Source organism: Morchella importuna, assembly GCF_003444635.1.
Source record: "Morchella importuna strain M04M26 chromosome Unknown Morimp01GS027, whole genome shotgun sequence".
Classification (NCBI taxonomy): Eukaryota; Fungi; Ascomycota; class Pezizomycetes; order Pezizales; family Morchellaceae; genus Morchella; species Morchella importuna.
This window is the reverse complement of record NW_025763424.1, coordinates 125,258-140,872: the sequence shown is the minus strand read 5'-3', so window position 1 is coordinate 140,872 and position 15,615 is coordinate 125,258. Positions and strand designations below refer to the sequence as shown.

Below are 15,615 nucleotides of genomic sequence, written 5' to 3'. Positions count from 1 at the left end.
CCTAGTTACATAGCAATGGCGATTCATCATTTGAAACCCGATTGGACGCCTCCGAGGGAGTTATTTAATCACATGTAATTTGTGGTTTTGCTACTGTAGTTAGCAAAACAGCTTCCAATAAACAATAAAGGATTGACCAACCCCCCTTACCACTATAGTATCTTTTTTTATTGGGTTTCTATACTGCGCTGTAGATAAATAGTGCCTTCTGTTTTGGGTAGGTAGACTAAGCTTAGGTTATTGTATCCTACTAACACAGCCTGTTTTAAGTCGAACAAGGAACCGCGGCCAATGGTCTGGTAATCTTCGATAAGAGCTTATAGTTGAGCATTGTTTAGAGTCTCCAGATCATCGATTGCCTTTTTTGTATGAGTAGGGCACATCTCTTTTCTTTGAGGAGGGCCCAGGATTCATAGGTCAAAAAGGAGTCCAACCGAATATTAAGAGTTATGACTAAAAAAGGTTGCAGCCTAGATTTCGGGCTGCTCTTGATCTCTCTCTGGACGAGGTGGAGGGGAGCTTCTGCACGCCAAGATGTAGCGAGTGATATTATATGAAGGAGTCTGTTAGATGGCTGCTGCATGTCAGATAAACCTGACTGGTGGTGGTGATGAAGAAAGAAGAGGGGAAAATAAGACAAGTTAAAGGACTCTGTCTGTGTTCAGCCAAAAGAATTCGAAGGCATTAACCAAATATTTAGAAGGTTAGTTGTCATCTAGAGTAACAACACCACGTGGTCACTGGTGCTAGAGTCTCCTGGTTACATCAAGTATCGGATCTTTATCCAGCGGTTCTCAGCCAAATGCAACGCCATTATTCAGGCCCATTAACACTGCTTCAAAGTAACCAGCCTACTCTACACCAGTTCCGTTAGAGATGAGAAATAACTAACGATCTGATTCGAAATCTCTGCTACACCGAGGACAGGTGATAGGCACCACTACCTGCACAGAGCTCGCTCGCGCAACTCTAGGCCTCAGAGCACAGTTGATTAATCCTCCTTTAGCCACACTGCACTACCTCGTTTATTTTCTCCGCTTACCGACAGGTTAGTACTTATCACGGGCAACCGCACCAAATTAGACACAGGGCTCAATATCCATGCCCCAGGCGCCGCCTAAATCAAGTATGCATAGATTCAGTACGTGCAGTGTGGTAAATCAGACAGATGGGCATGAGGTGCGTATTCTACACCGTTAGAACACAAAGGCCCAGCGGCCAGCACCACGAATCTGATCACACCTCTTTTCCTCAGCTAAAGCTACTCAGTATTAGATGCATAAACCAAAGGATCTCTCACAACAGAGATAACAGAGGCGAAGAGTATCCAACGGCACCCAAGCCACGGGGAGTCTGCCGGCCAAAGGAATTTCCCCTGTTCATATCGGACTGTTGAAGGCTTCAGTATTCATTACATTGTCTCAGATCCGCTTTTGAGCACCAGGGCCTATGCATGTACAGGATATCACCAGATGATATAGAATATATATGTTTCGGGCACTTAGTACGAGGTTATCTATTCATACTACATTGAACACTTGGTCACTTGCAGGGATGATTTTGAGAGGGAAGTGCTATCACTCTGTTCACCAGCTTGAACTGTTAATGCTTCGGTCTCTATACCATTATTAAATGGAATGTAGTCTCCCCTATGACTATCCCGAAGCCGGTGACGCCCCTTCTTCCAAAAGCAAACTACCAACTAAGGAGCACAGCACCTTGTGGGTTTCAGAGAGCAAAGAATATACTATATACTTACCCCGAAGGCGCCCCGAACCTTTCGAAGAAAACAAGACATATATATTATAATATACGGGTACTCTGAGGCCATTGGCTCGGGCGATCGTATGGAAGACAATTTGTTGAAAGACTTGTGGTTTAAATCACAGAATATCACTCGATTTTATAGACTATGTTAAATCTATCAGCCTCCTGGGAATCTCATGTCACGTTGAGGTATTTATAATGAATTTCGGCGCCTATAAAATACAGACGCTGGTTAAATAACTACTTAACCATATTTTTCCAGAAACACAGCGTTGCTTGCACTAAGCCAGAAAGGCCAACACAAGTCTACCATGGTGCTCACCACTGGAGGCTACATACCTAACAAACTCATTTAGGAGTTGCCAGTAAGGTAACCAGGCGCGAATGTTCCTGTTGTTGGGATAATCCTATCTAACCGAACCATACTTCATGATTAGTGCCAAATCAGGCTCAATGGAATACCAAGCTAGTAATAACTACATTTCTATACGTTATTTCACATATTATTCCAAAGGCCACGCACTAGATACTCAAACCTCCACGCCAATATAGGATTATATGATTTATATAATTATAAATCAGTACTTGATCACTAAACTAAACAGCAATTTAGGGCAGTAGGGTAGCAAAGGCTGCAACCATTAATTAAAAAAAATACTTAACCAGCCAAATAGAGTGTAGAATCCGCCTCGATCAGTCTATTTACGCTACTGGCTATTCTATGGGTTCGATTTTTGGTTTTTTCTGATACTTCATAGAATAGAAATTTTATGTAATCTTGAAAAAACAAAGAACCTGGACACAATACAGCTGGGTCGGGAGGGAAAGGTTCTCAATGATAAGAACAAACTGGACAACATAAATGCATTTTGTTCCGAGATCACACGGCAACTCCGAAAACTACCATGACAACTGCAGCATGGAAGAAAGAAAGCACTCAAAATCTTGCATAAACTACAAACAAGCGAAGAAATAGCCAATGGGAGGCGAATAGGGAAGAAATACCTTCGATCATGGGTTATCACTCATATACCACTCATGGGTGCGTTGACACTTATATTATAATATAAACAAGAGTATATATAATAGATGCCTCGAATTTCTTTAAATATCCGATATCGCTGAGCTCAAGCTCCCGCCCTCTGCAGTTGACAAGGTCATGGGCATCTCTTTTGCTTGGATGCCGTTGGAATTATGACGTAGTGCCCTAAAACAATATTCAATACACTAATAGTAAGTGTATTGACCGATTTCTAACTTTTCAGACAGGAATACCTCCTGATCGCTACAGATATTGATAACAAAGGTTCCCTGTTAATTGCCCGTGAATTCACGGGTAGGGTAGATACTCAATCATAGTAGCGGCCAGAGTTGGTTTATCCCTTGTACCGTAGAATTATATTTATAATTACATGATGTATTATACTAATATCTCCCTTTTGTAGATTCCCATACACCAGTTAATATCTAGGGACTAAACCCTAACCCTGGCCCACCCCAGTTTGAAATACGCCCACGACCACTCTTAGCGGAATAGAAATAAGTTGTGCACATATACTCAGGGCTTCCCCACTTGAGAAACCTTAATTAACGATACCATGGACGTCAGTAGGCTTAGGCTTACATGTAGTCGTGCCGGCGTGGCCCGAGCGCCAACCATTTCACTCGGTTCCCACGAGTACTGAGTGACTGAGTGACTGAGGTGACCCGGGTTGAATACTGGTTGGCATTCCAACTATAAATGCACTTGAATCTAAGTCGAAGGGGTGTGTTCTTTTTTCTTGTTGCGCGCGTCAGGCCACGACATAGCACATACACCCCCGGATCCCTCGACATTGAAACTCCCATTGATTCCAGAAGACCTCTCTATCCTCAGGGTTACGATTCAATAATTATAAGCAATGAGCTGGGCTGATGATATTCTGAGTTTGAGCATCTCATTGCGGTCCTGGTTGTTTGGGCCTGGACATGAGAGTGGGGTGGATCGGTTTGAGGGCTGGGTTTTGGTTTTAAAAACGATGAAGATGCTAGGGAAGGAGACATGGAAACAGATTTCATGACCTCTAAATCCAATTCGTAAGTACTGAGTTTGTGGAGGGGAGTTTACAATTTTTTTTTTTTTTTTTTTTTTGCTGACTTTCCGATACTATAGAGGTTGTCTTTCTTGATATCCGCCCTCAGGCACGGGTTTGAGGATTAGAGGAACTTCCAGGGCTGGCCGGCTGGGAGCTTGAAACGATTAGGAGTAAGATAGATGTGTGAATATCGGTCCAAGTGTACGTGTGTTTCAAAAATATATAGACATAGAGCGATTGAGTATGTACTTTAACTTTTGACATGACGGCCGGAGTTCGAGTGAATTTTGGTCAGTGTTCTGGGATGCTGCGCATACATAAATACTAAGGCAATATTGTTCGACGTGTAGCTGTATCAGTATGTACATGTAGTTTATACCTCTGGTGTAACCGCAATAAACTTATGCGCCGCGGGAGGTCAAACCAGGTCATTCTAACGGTCCTATATATAAACACTTAAGGCCAGACGGGACCTATGAGTTACAAGTAATAGCCAGCTATGGGACCCGCTGCCGAGTTTGAAATGTCGCAGATCCAAAGGTCATTACCACTGGAACTCATGTTCAGGTTCCCCCCTCCCCTGAGTGATACCTAACACTGATACCGATGCAAGATGCAATGGAAGCCGTTTGGATACCTGCCTGACAGCCAGCTGCAGGTACATGTACGACCGGGCCCGGGATATAGGATGGAAGGCGATAAGATCACCACCCCGGTAGTTGCACATGATGTATGTTCTACTAATGGCCAATGGCTCATGGAAAAATGTGGATTGGTAGGTTCACAGGTAGGCCAAACTGATCTACGCCACAAAATTGAAATGTCATCGGTTGATTATGACGTTTCTTCCTTTTGACAACTGGTACCGTTTCTCTTTTCTCCTGATGATCATCCACGTGGACCCCATTCCAAGAGTCGGACTCCTTAGAGGTCACTCCATGGATCCAGTACGCGTAAGTACCAGTCTTGCAGCCTGAGAGAGCCGACATGGCCACGTTGTACCCGTGCAATTATTTGACCGGGTAATGAATGTATGGCTGGGTCAGGCCGGGTGGTGTTTGCATAGCAACGAGTCATCATTGCAGGGGACTAAACCTGATTTTTTTGAGATATGGATGGATGCTGATATGATTGACTGACAGGTCGTCCCTGAAGGGGAATCATTCTCTGAAATCTACCCACTGAATCCGTATCTCCCCACTGAACTCGTATCTCCCCACTGAACTCGTATCTCCCCACTGAACCTGTATCTCAAGGCCTATCGGCCTTTACAGAACGTATATGGTCAAGCTTAATGCTGCTCGCAACAGTGCAAATTGGTTGACATTAATATCATTGAAGCGATTAGAGTACAGCACAGACGACGCAACCGATATTAATTAGGTTGCTGTACGCATGCACTATTGTTATCGAGGTGCCGTGGATTCACCCTGTCAGCGGGGCGAGCCCGGATATTCCGGGATGGCTTATGCAGCAGCGATCCAAGCTATGGCAGCTTCTTGTAGCTAACGGTGTTTTATATCAACAGTAGTCTGACTACATATTTAAGCATTATCAGCACGATTCCTTTGAATGAGTGGTCTCTGTTCGAAGATTCGCGGCCGCGGGTTGTAAAGTATATGTGAAGGTCGAGGATCGATCGATAAAGGTAGCATGAAAGCAGCATTAAGCAATAGCCGGATTTATTTACCTAAAATGCCTTATCAAGCTCAAGGTATTTTCTTTTCTTTCTTTTCTTTTCCCTTTTTTTATTTTATTTTTTGGATACGGACGTAAAGATGTAGGCGGGTATGTAGCCACCCGACGCAACTTAGTTCAGTTAGAGTATAGTCGGCAAATGCTAGAACCCTCGTATTGTGAATAGCAATAAACAAAAAAATGTGAGAGAAAAAGAATGGTCGTAATTTTTTGACAGCGGTCTCAAAGGGAGGATGAATAGATTAGTTCTTCGAACTACATGTAGCATCGAGTGATATTTAATGATCACCAACGGGAAACGACCAAAAACGGAATGATCCGCGGCTACGGAGGCAGAACGTGTATGCCGTCTAAGCTTGAGATGGTATTAGCATAATCAGATAAGTGCAGATGATGTTGGATGGGGTTCCCGGTCTTGACAGCCAGCCAGGGTTCCATTATCGGAAATACCATGGCCAACGACGATGTTTTTTTCTGCTAACAGCAATCGGAAGAAATTTGGCGAACAGAACCAGCCGATCACCAAACCTTATGATTTCGGAAGTTAGATGACCTACATGGGTCGATATCATACGTCTCCATGTGGAATGCAAAGAGATCTCTGGAGAAAGAAATTATTTGGCTCTTTCCGGCCATCTCGTCTCAGCCGAAGGGAAGGCGATTATGGGAATCACCAATTCCAAATAGAATCCGCTGGGTATGCCAGCATATAGATGCAGTAAGGTTTAGAACACTGTCCACACGGGTTACTGAGAATTTGATATAATCTTGAGTGCCCGTGGGGTGATAAGTGGCTCGCTGTTCTAGCATACATACATACATCCTAAGATAGGCTGCATGAGCAGGCATAAGCCCATACAAATGATTCTGTTCCGCCATATTGAAGTAAGCTCACCAGGAAAAGTTGCGATAACTTGAGCGGCTAAACCCGGCTGTTGCAAATAAAGGTGTGGCACATCTTTCCAGGACTAAGGAACCTATTATCTGGGTCGGGTCGCATGCTGTACAGCGGCGATCTGTAAGGAGATAAATTACGAAGCTATAAGGTTTTGTCAGCTAGAATCTTGTGATGTTTTGTTCAGGGAGATTAAGCGAAGCAGTATAACTTACCATATGGTTTCTTAAAGAATGACATCTAAATATCGTGTATCTCTAGTTATTCCTTTTGATTTAACGCTTCACGCCCTTAGGCATGCGTACCCAGCTACCAGCCCGTTCCTGGACTTAATAATCCTTATAGCAGATATTTCCTACATATACTTATTAAGAAATCTGAGATTGACGAAGTAGTTCTCCCCAAATTCCCCCCATGAGAAATATCCCAGACTTCGAAAGAGTTTCTTCAGGGTCCATGTACGCAAATATCCTTGGATATTGTCGACTATTGCTACTCGTGGTAATCTCTAGCCAAGGAAGTTCAAGGTGGAATATTAGGAGTGGAGATGCTCTCCTTAGACTGAATACAAATTTAAAGTGCCAGTTGATCATCGTGACATGTATGTAACAGTAACAGTGAGCATACGTACACGTTTATCTAAACCCTTCAGTCCCATTTGTACCCCTAGGAGAAGATTTAATCATGTCTTACGTCGATGCTGAACACGTGTTCGGAGCTAGTTTTCTTTCTATATAACTTGGGTCGCCCTCTCTTCCTTTAAAAACTATCACCCTCATCATGAGGCTTCTTACAATTATATTGACCGAATTCTGAAAAGGCATTAACTCTTATTCATCCCTACGCTTCGTCGTGAGTTACCCCTCTACAGTCAATAAATTTGTGATGGCAGTTACTCTCTAAGTATGAGGACCCCCTTGCAGAAAAGCCCTACGCCGAGAGGTATGTTTAGGCCGCGGCCGGTTCATTTGTCGATCAATATGTCGATCTAAAATGGCGATCTCCCAGTACTTATCGGTTTCAGACCCGCAGAACGTTCGCCGATGACTCTGGTACCTCTACTCATCAGGTGACTAAGGAGCCGAGTGACCTTTTATGATACAGAAGTAGCTCACCAAGCAGTCACTCCCCAGGAACACCTTCCCCTAGTTATGATCTCGTTGCAGTGACCTGACTTAAAATATATTAAAAATCAGTAGGTTACAGCGATATCCCCTGAAAACCAAGCGTGATGGCTAAGGACCTCCTATCAAGGTTTCATTAACCAGATCTGAAACGTTGCGAAAAGTTAAGATCAAAATTCTAAAATTATGTTCCCACCCATTCAACACGTCACGCTATCACGTGATTCAGGCAATCTCAGAACAAACCAAATCAATGGCAAGCGACATGACAGGAACTGGTATCTAACGTCAACTCATCCGATTCACGAACCTGTGCTGGGGTTAGGCTGGGTTTCGGGGTCGGCACCAAATAATTGGTAGCGATACAACCAATGGTCAATATTAGCCCCCACTAAAGCGGCATAAATTCACATCAAGAGGTCAGGGACAAAGAAAAAGGAAACACTACACAAGCAGTGCAAGCAGTACCTACATACACATGTGCTTGTAGTGCACACATTGCCAACGAAACGAAACGAGGCTTCGAAAGGAGAATTTTCAAAACGAGCGAGTTAATCCTTCACCCAGCTGCCAGCCTTGTGAAAGCAAAGGGAGGGAGAAAAAAAAAGGTGTTACTGAAGGAATATTCACCACGTTTCTTATCGTCCTTGCCCCCCTTTCTGGCCACGTCAGATAATTGTCACTCCGCATCAATTCAAAAACGAGAGGAACTGCCCTATGGAATATCTAGGAAAAAGAGAAACCGTATTACCGAGATGGCCCAATATCATTCTTGTACCACTCGGTGGCACTCACTCAAGGGTTACACGCCCGAAACAAGGTTATTTGCCTCAGACAGTAACAGTCATACTCAGGACAAGACAATTGCAAGGCAAGCAAGACTACCAATTACCGCATCACAGGGAGCTCGAGAGGAACATAGGGGGAAAAGGGTGACCATCTCACTCCGTACATTCATTTTATTCTCGGCCGAAAAAAAAAAACTCTTCAGGTATATACATAACTACATACATCTACTTCTTCGAATCCCATTACATCCCAACAAGGAAAAAGTCATTTCAACGTTCAAATTCCAGCCTCGCCCCAAACCCACCACCATGCCCGCCCGCTTTATATATGTTCAAACTTGAGTTTATTTATATGTACTTACTTTCTTTACGCTTAGCTGTTCCGCTGTCAACATGCAAGCATATGAAAGGTATTAACGCTCTCTGCGACGGGCAACGAATTTAAAATGAAGAGAAGGGGGGTAGGTAATGTGGTTGCAAAGCATAGACAGTTTGAAAGGTAGGAGGCGGCGGAGGGGGTATTCTGAGAGCGAAAGAGAGAGAGAGAGAGAGAGAGAGAGCCCGACGACATGAGAAAGAAGAAAAAAGCGCAGCAAAAACACAGGACATAAGTATCAGTCTGATTTGAAAAAAAAAGAAAAGAAAAAAGAAAAGAAAAAAAAGGAACCGTAGTTCAAAGATACATAGAATACAAGGCGGTGTTATATGTAGAAGAAAGCAAATCATCCATCCGTCCAGAAGGATCAACAAAAAAAAGACGATCATCAATCAGCAAAGTAGAAAGGGAATAAAACTCCGTCCCAAGCAAAAGCAAAAGCAAAAAACAAAGCCATCAAAAAAACAGAAGTAAAAGAAAAGAACCCCCACAGAACCCACTATTCGTATAAAAAAAAGGTAGTTTGCTTTGTAGATACAAAATCTACACCTCTCGCCCCCAGGCCTCTCACTAGTCAATCACTCACCCACTCACTCTCTCACCAACCAACCAACCAACCAACCAACCAGCCAGCCAGCCGCAGAAAAGGAAAAAAAAAAAAAAAAAAAAAAAAAAAATCTCATCCAAACCACCCACTACCCGCCCAGCTCCCTCTCTCTCCGCGGCAATTTTTTTGGCATCTATAAAAAAAAAATCCGTTTGTGAACAAAAAGGAAAAAGAAGAAAACCCCAAAGAGAAACCCACACAATAAAGAAAAGAAGGGAAAAAAAAAAGAAGCTAAAAAAAAGATACTAGAATAAGAAGAAGGGACAAAGAATTGAAGTGAATATATGAAGAGGCTTTTTTGTAATGTCAAGAGGATCGAGGGCCGGGTAGGTAGCCCGGTGGGTGGAGATAGACAGGAAATATGGTATAGCAGCTAGGACAAGCAGTGTAGAAGAATACTCTCTCTATCCAGCACACCCAAGGTCACCACCACGCGCATGTCAAGAGACAGCACTGTGGGGAGGAGGGGGATGGATAGAGCGTACGCATGTACGCACTGGGCTGTACTAGGCTGACTGACTGACTAGATGCTGAACCAACCAGGGTTTCCCGGAACCGGGAGGAGGAAGAGAGTAAAAAGAAGACGAAGGTAAGGTAAGTGAGCTGAGCCGAAGAAGAAGAAGTAAGAAGAAGAAGAAGAGACCGCCCCAAGGTACGAAGGAAATAACGTATGAAGAAGTAAAAAAGAAGCACTATGATAGAAGCAGAAGACTAAACACAACAAATCCTACTTTGGAAACCAAGACAGACACACAAACAAGTAAAAAACACACAGCACTGTAAACAGAAAGAGAAAAAAGAAAAAAAGGTAAACACCCTGCAACACCCCCTTCCCCCCTTCCCCATCCAAGTCAGCTCTCGGTGGAGGAGAGGATGGATGGATGGGGGCAGCGGGGAATTCATACCCCACCACCCCCCCACTCCCATACTCCATATCCTCTCTCTCTCTCCACTCCACTTTCCTGACAAAGGGAACAAAAAAAGACAGACGGCGGGCGAGAACTCCTTTTTTTTATTTTAATTATTCGTTATTGATGTTGTTATTTGTTGCTTGGTGTTTGTTGTTGGTTTCCATTTCGAAATGACAGTTTTATGTATATTTATCGCTTTGTTGTTATTTGGATTCGATAACTTGAGGAGGTGGGGGGGAATTGAGGGTGAGTGTGAGGACGGGCGTTTCTCATCTGCGCATGGGGCGAGGGCGAGGGCGAAGAAAGTCATCGTCCGTACAGCCCACCACTGTGTACCGAGATCCCACCGCCGTGGTGTGCGTGGTGCGACATATTCATGCCACCGCCGGCACTTGGCGAGTTCATATCGGGGTTCTAAAAACAATCCAACAAATTCAAGTCAGCGCTCTATTCTCCCAAGCCAGATATATCGCGCAGCTTCAAACACGACCAGTCCCAGCCCAGGCCCCCGGCCGCCAAAATGAATAATGGACCCCTCCAACATCTCTTTCATTCGCAGCAACCACTCCCCACAGGAGCGAAAAAAGAGAGAGGCAGCGGCCCAATGCACCAACCCGTCCCTCCCATCCCTCCCCACAGCATCCACCAACGAAATAACAAAAAAAAGTTGCAAAGCGGGATATCAAGCCCCAGGGAGCTCATTACCTTCTTCCGCTTCTTCTTCTTCTTTTCCTCATTCCAACCCTCTCTTCCAGCGCCTCCCAAATCCCTCCCTCCGCTTCCTGGTCCATTACCTCCCAAGCCGCCGCCCAAGCCGCCACCTCTGTCTCCTCCGCCGCCGCCACTTCCATTATTCACCGGGGGGCCGTCCTCGTCGTCATCTCCGTACCCTTCATAACTGTTATCGTCATACCTTCTTCGCTTCTTACTGCGTTTAGGCCTGGCGTCATCCCCGCCCGCAGACACAGACGACAGGCCGCCCGGCGTCGAGCCGTTCACATGTGGGGTTCCGACCGCGACCGCAGGGGTCGTCGCGGCAGTCGCATGCGGAGCTTTCCGACGGAGCTCATCCTCAAGTCCCAGGATCGAGGCGTCAAACTGGTTGGGCCGAGCAAGAAAAGCACACACGTTAGTCATTGTTGTCCAAACCAACCAACCCAACAATACCCACCTGCCCCCCTCTCCAGCAGGAAAGGAACGAAAGAAAAACAATTTTGCAATGTTTTGTTTCTGTCCCCCCCCGAGGGGTTTGGGGGGGAGGATAAGGGCAGTATAAGTCAAGGGATACACACCCCAGGTATATCGCCCTTCGTCATATTCAGACCCTTCCGCAGCTTGTTCATGTCCAGCCCCTTGCTGAGCTCTTTCCCGTGCACGTTCTGGTTGTACCACTCCTCCTCCGGCCACATGAGCAGCGTCCCCAGGAGATCCATCTTATTGGCATCTCCGGCGGCATCTCCGGCGGAATTGGGGTCCGTCTGCGAGGCCTTGGTGACGACAATGTTCTTGCCCGGGAGGTCATTGATGAAGCCCTTGTAGCTCTTCCGCAGCTTGTTCTTCACGCCCGTCGCCGGATTGAACCGGGCCACTGAGTCGGCGATCGGTCGCAGGCCATAGAGGGCTAGCAGGTTATCTGTAAGGTCTGGGTAGGAAGGTTCATGCGCTGTTGCGTGTTAACCCTCATTTTCTCTTGATTCTGCCTATTTTTTTTATCGAATTTTCATTGCATTTTTTTTTACCACACCTACCGCGACGGGGGGAGGGGAGTAGAAGGGAAAGAGGGAAGGGGAGGGGGGAAGGGTTAACCAACGTTTCGGGCAGACTAAATAGTATGTTGACACATCTGGCTGAGAGAGGACCTCATGCTCGCTCGGTATGGGGGGAGATGCATCGGGCATGTATCCCTGCGACATTGAATTCCTGTAGCGGAGAGCGGGAGCGGTGGTGGGTGCGTTCCTGTCGTAAGGGCTGCTGCTTGTCCGCCGCCTTTTGTGGGACTTTTCATCGTCCTCCTCCATGTTGGTGTCGCCGTCGGTGTCCTCGTGCGACGTGGTTGGGGGCACCGTGCCCGCAGCCGAGCTTGTCGGCGTGAGGAGCGTGGAATTTGGTGCTGTTGTCGATGTTGTTGTGGCTGTGGACGACATCGACGACGTGGGTTGTTGTTGGTGATGGTGCTGATGATGCTGCTGCTGCCGCGACATGTTGTTTGGGAGGGAGGAGGAGGAGGAGGAGGAGATGGTGGTGATGGTGGTGGTGGAGGAGGAGGAGGATGAAGAGTTGAACGAGGCGTTGTTCAGCAGCGGAGACGAGTGTGGCGGTGAGACGCCCGCGGCTACCGACGAGTGGTACTTTGTGGTTGTTGTGGGCACGGTTGTGGAGGATGATGAAGACGAAGTGTTGTTGGTGGAAGAGGAAGTGGTGTTGCTTGAGCCAGCATGGTTGGCGGCGGACATGTAGAAAGGGGGGGACAGAGGAGTGGTAGGCTGGTGGTGGTGGTGGTGCTGCTGCTGCTGATGTTGCTGCTGCTGCTGCTGCTGCTGCTGCTGCTGGTGTTCCAGGGGAGGCGGAGGATGAGGGTGGTGGTGGTTGTGGGAATAGAGGGTTGTCATACGCGACGACGGTGTCGGGGGAGGTGTCTGTGACGACGAAGAAGAACTGATTTTGGCGGTTCTTTTTCTTTTCTCTTTCCTTGGTTGACTGACGGTGGAAAGGCGTCAATCAATCAGAAAACGGGAAGAGAATGTGATAGTGATCAACAACGGCAGAGAGAGAGAAATAGAATAATTAGTTAATTCCTCCTCTTCTTTTTTTCCCACCCTTAAAAAAATAAATAAATAGAAGGTCGTTATTAGAAGAATTCCTTTGAGATCCCCGTGGAAAAGAGAAATCAACCCTTGATGGAAAGAAAAAAAACGTTGGTCGTGAAATGCTGCTGCCGCTGCTGATGCTGCTGCTGCTGCTGCTTAATGCCGATCGTAGAGCGTGTGGATCGTTGCTAGGTGATGATGGTTCGCGTCGATGGGCGATGATGTCGAAACCCTTTTTTTCTTTCCCTCTTTTTCCCCCTTCCGACCGTTTCGAAACAAGTGCCCTTTTTTTCTATCAGAGAGAGAAATAGAAAGAAGGTAAAAGAAAGAGAAAGAAGAAGAAACCAGGAAGTGCCCTTAATGAGAGGAGAGAGATGATCTAGCGATATATAATCTTCCGCCCCCTTCCCAGGAAAAAGGTACTTGAAGAAAGAAAAAGGAAATTAATTCACGGCCTAAAAAAAAAAAGAGATCGGCGTTGGAATCGTCTGTCTTGTCTTGTCTGACCGCTTCTAGTAGGTATGTAGTAGGTATCTAGTAGGTACTGAGGTATGTATGTATGTAGAAGAATCTCGTCTCCACAGGCTCCTATTACGGGGTGTAGAGATAGAGATGGGTGATTGGGTGAGTGAGAGAGAGAGTTTGGGGGGGGAAGTAGCACGATCTTGCGCGGGTAGAGAGGGAGTGGGGAGAGGGAGGGGGGGGGGGGGGGGGTTGGAGGAGGAGCTAGGCAGGTAGGTTGCTTTGCTATCCGATGAAGCCCGTTTTCCCTATCCTATTTTCTATTTCCCTATGACCTAACCAGCCCTTCTTTTTTCCCCAACTACTAGCTTTCTTCTCGTCTCTTCTGCTCAACAACAACTACAGGGGCCGACCTTCCCTCTTTTCTGCTTCTTCTTCTGCTTCTGCTTCCTCCCTTTATCCCTGATATCCTAATTCCTACGCAATTCCCCCTAATTCCTACTTTGTAATTTTTTTTTTCCTGCCGTAGATAGCTATATTTTTTTAAAATTGTTATTTTCCAGCTGGTTGCGGCTGCGGTTGCGGTTGTGGGGATGGTGGTGGTGGTTGGTAGCGGTGGTTGTGGGCTTTAGGCGGCGATGGATGTATGGGCTGGCTGGATGGGGGGGGGGCCGTGGCAAATACTCCGAGACCGATTGATCCTTGACCGGTAATGGGGGATGGGGGTGGAGGGGAGGGAGGGGGGTACTCCGGATTTTTACTGTGTCGTATATACGAGAGAGAGAGAGTGAACGACGGAGCGTACTGTCGTTTTTTCTTCTTCGTGGGGATTAATTTTCTGGGGAGAGGGGAGGAGGAGGAGGGGAGGGGAGAGTAAGTGAGAAAGAAAAGAATGAGAGTGAGTGAGTGAGAGAGAGCGTAGAGTATGTAAGTAAAAGTAAAAGCAGGCAGGTAGCAGGTAGGTGGTGGTATGTAGGTTAGGTGGTAGACTGTAGTAGGTAGCAGGTCCGTCCGTTCCACGCAGGACTGACTGGGACCTTGGAAATTTTGTGGGTAAGGGTCAGACAGACAGACACAGCGACGGGATGGGGTGGTGGTGGGCGCTCGCTGGGTGTGGGTGGATGGGTGGGTTGTGGGCGTGGATGCAACAACCCCGGACGGACAGACAGACAGACAGACAGGCAGACAGGTGTGTGGAAGGAATGAAAGAAGCTGGAGGAGGAGGAGGTGGTGGTGGTGGTGTGTGAAGATTCACCGAGTGGGTGAGTGTGCGCGCCTCTCCCTTCTCCTCCATACTTCTCGACTTTAATTCCATTCTATCTATCCCTCGCAGGTACATAGAGAGAGGTGCCAAACATACAATTCCCCCAGACGGCCGCCCTGCGCTCACCCCCGAGCTGGCTGGGCCCAATTGTACTGCATACATGTATTTACCTTCTACAGTTCTACAGCTCTGCGGTGTGTGGGAGAGTTACGGTACCTACTCCCCCCCCCCCCCCCCCCCCCCCCGTCAGCCATAACCGACGCTCCCCGTTTTCAACCACACCCGCCCAGGGTGGGATGGCGACTTCGTTCTATTCTATCTATCTGTTCTGTTCCCTCAAGCCTAGATCTCTCTCCGCGATAAATAGTATCAGCTATGACATCTAGACCTCTCCATCCCTCACACGCGCTGTGCGCAACAAACTCCTGCCATGTAGCACACACAGTACCTACCTAGCTTCTATTTCTATTTCTCTTTCTTTCTTTCTTTCGATGAAACAGCCCGCAATGATTGATGACGGGCGCGCGACCCCCCCTCCCCCCAGAAAAATAAAAATGCGGCGAACCAGACTCACACGCCCCCCATATGCGGGTCACGCAAGCAAGGGGGAGGTGGGAGGGAGGGGAGGGGGGGAGGTGTAGAGGAAGAGTATCATGGCAATTTTTTTTTTCTTCCACTTTTTTTTTTCCTTGCTGGATGATGGATGGAAACCCATCCATCATGCAGTGGCCGCCAGCAGGCAGGCAGGCAGGTCTGGTCTGTATGTGATGTGTAGAGAGGGTCGCAATCTACTCTACATGATGGTTGAATCAGGGTATAATCTACGGGCTCCACAATTTGT

General features: G+C 46.7%; 1 protein-coding gene across 1 annotated transcript; it reads right to left on the bottom strand.

Moving 5' to 3' along the window:
- Positions 1-10,547: 10,547 nt before the first annotated feature.
- On the bottom strand, positions 10,548-12,850 carry LAJ45_07966 (uncharacterized protein; the record flags this gene model as incomplete). Its single annotated transcript, XM_046117520.1, has 4 exons — positions 10,548-10,655; positions 10,947-11,339; positions 11,534-11,904; positions 12,052-12,850. 4 exons carry the CDS (start codon positions 12,848-12,850, stop codon positions 10,548-10,550), a joined length of 1,671 nt encoding a protein of 556 aa, XP_045969169.1.
- Positions 12,851-15,615: the final 2,765 nt, after the last annotated feature.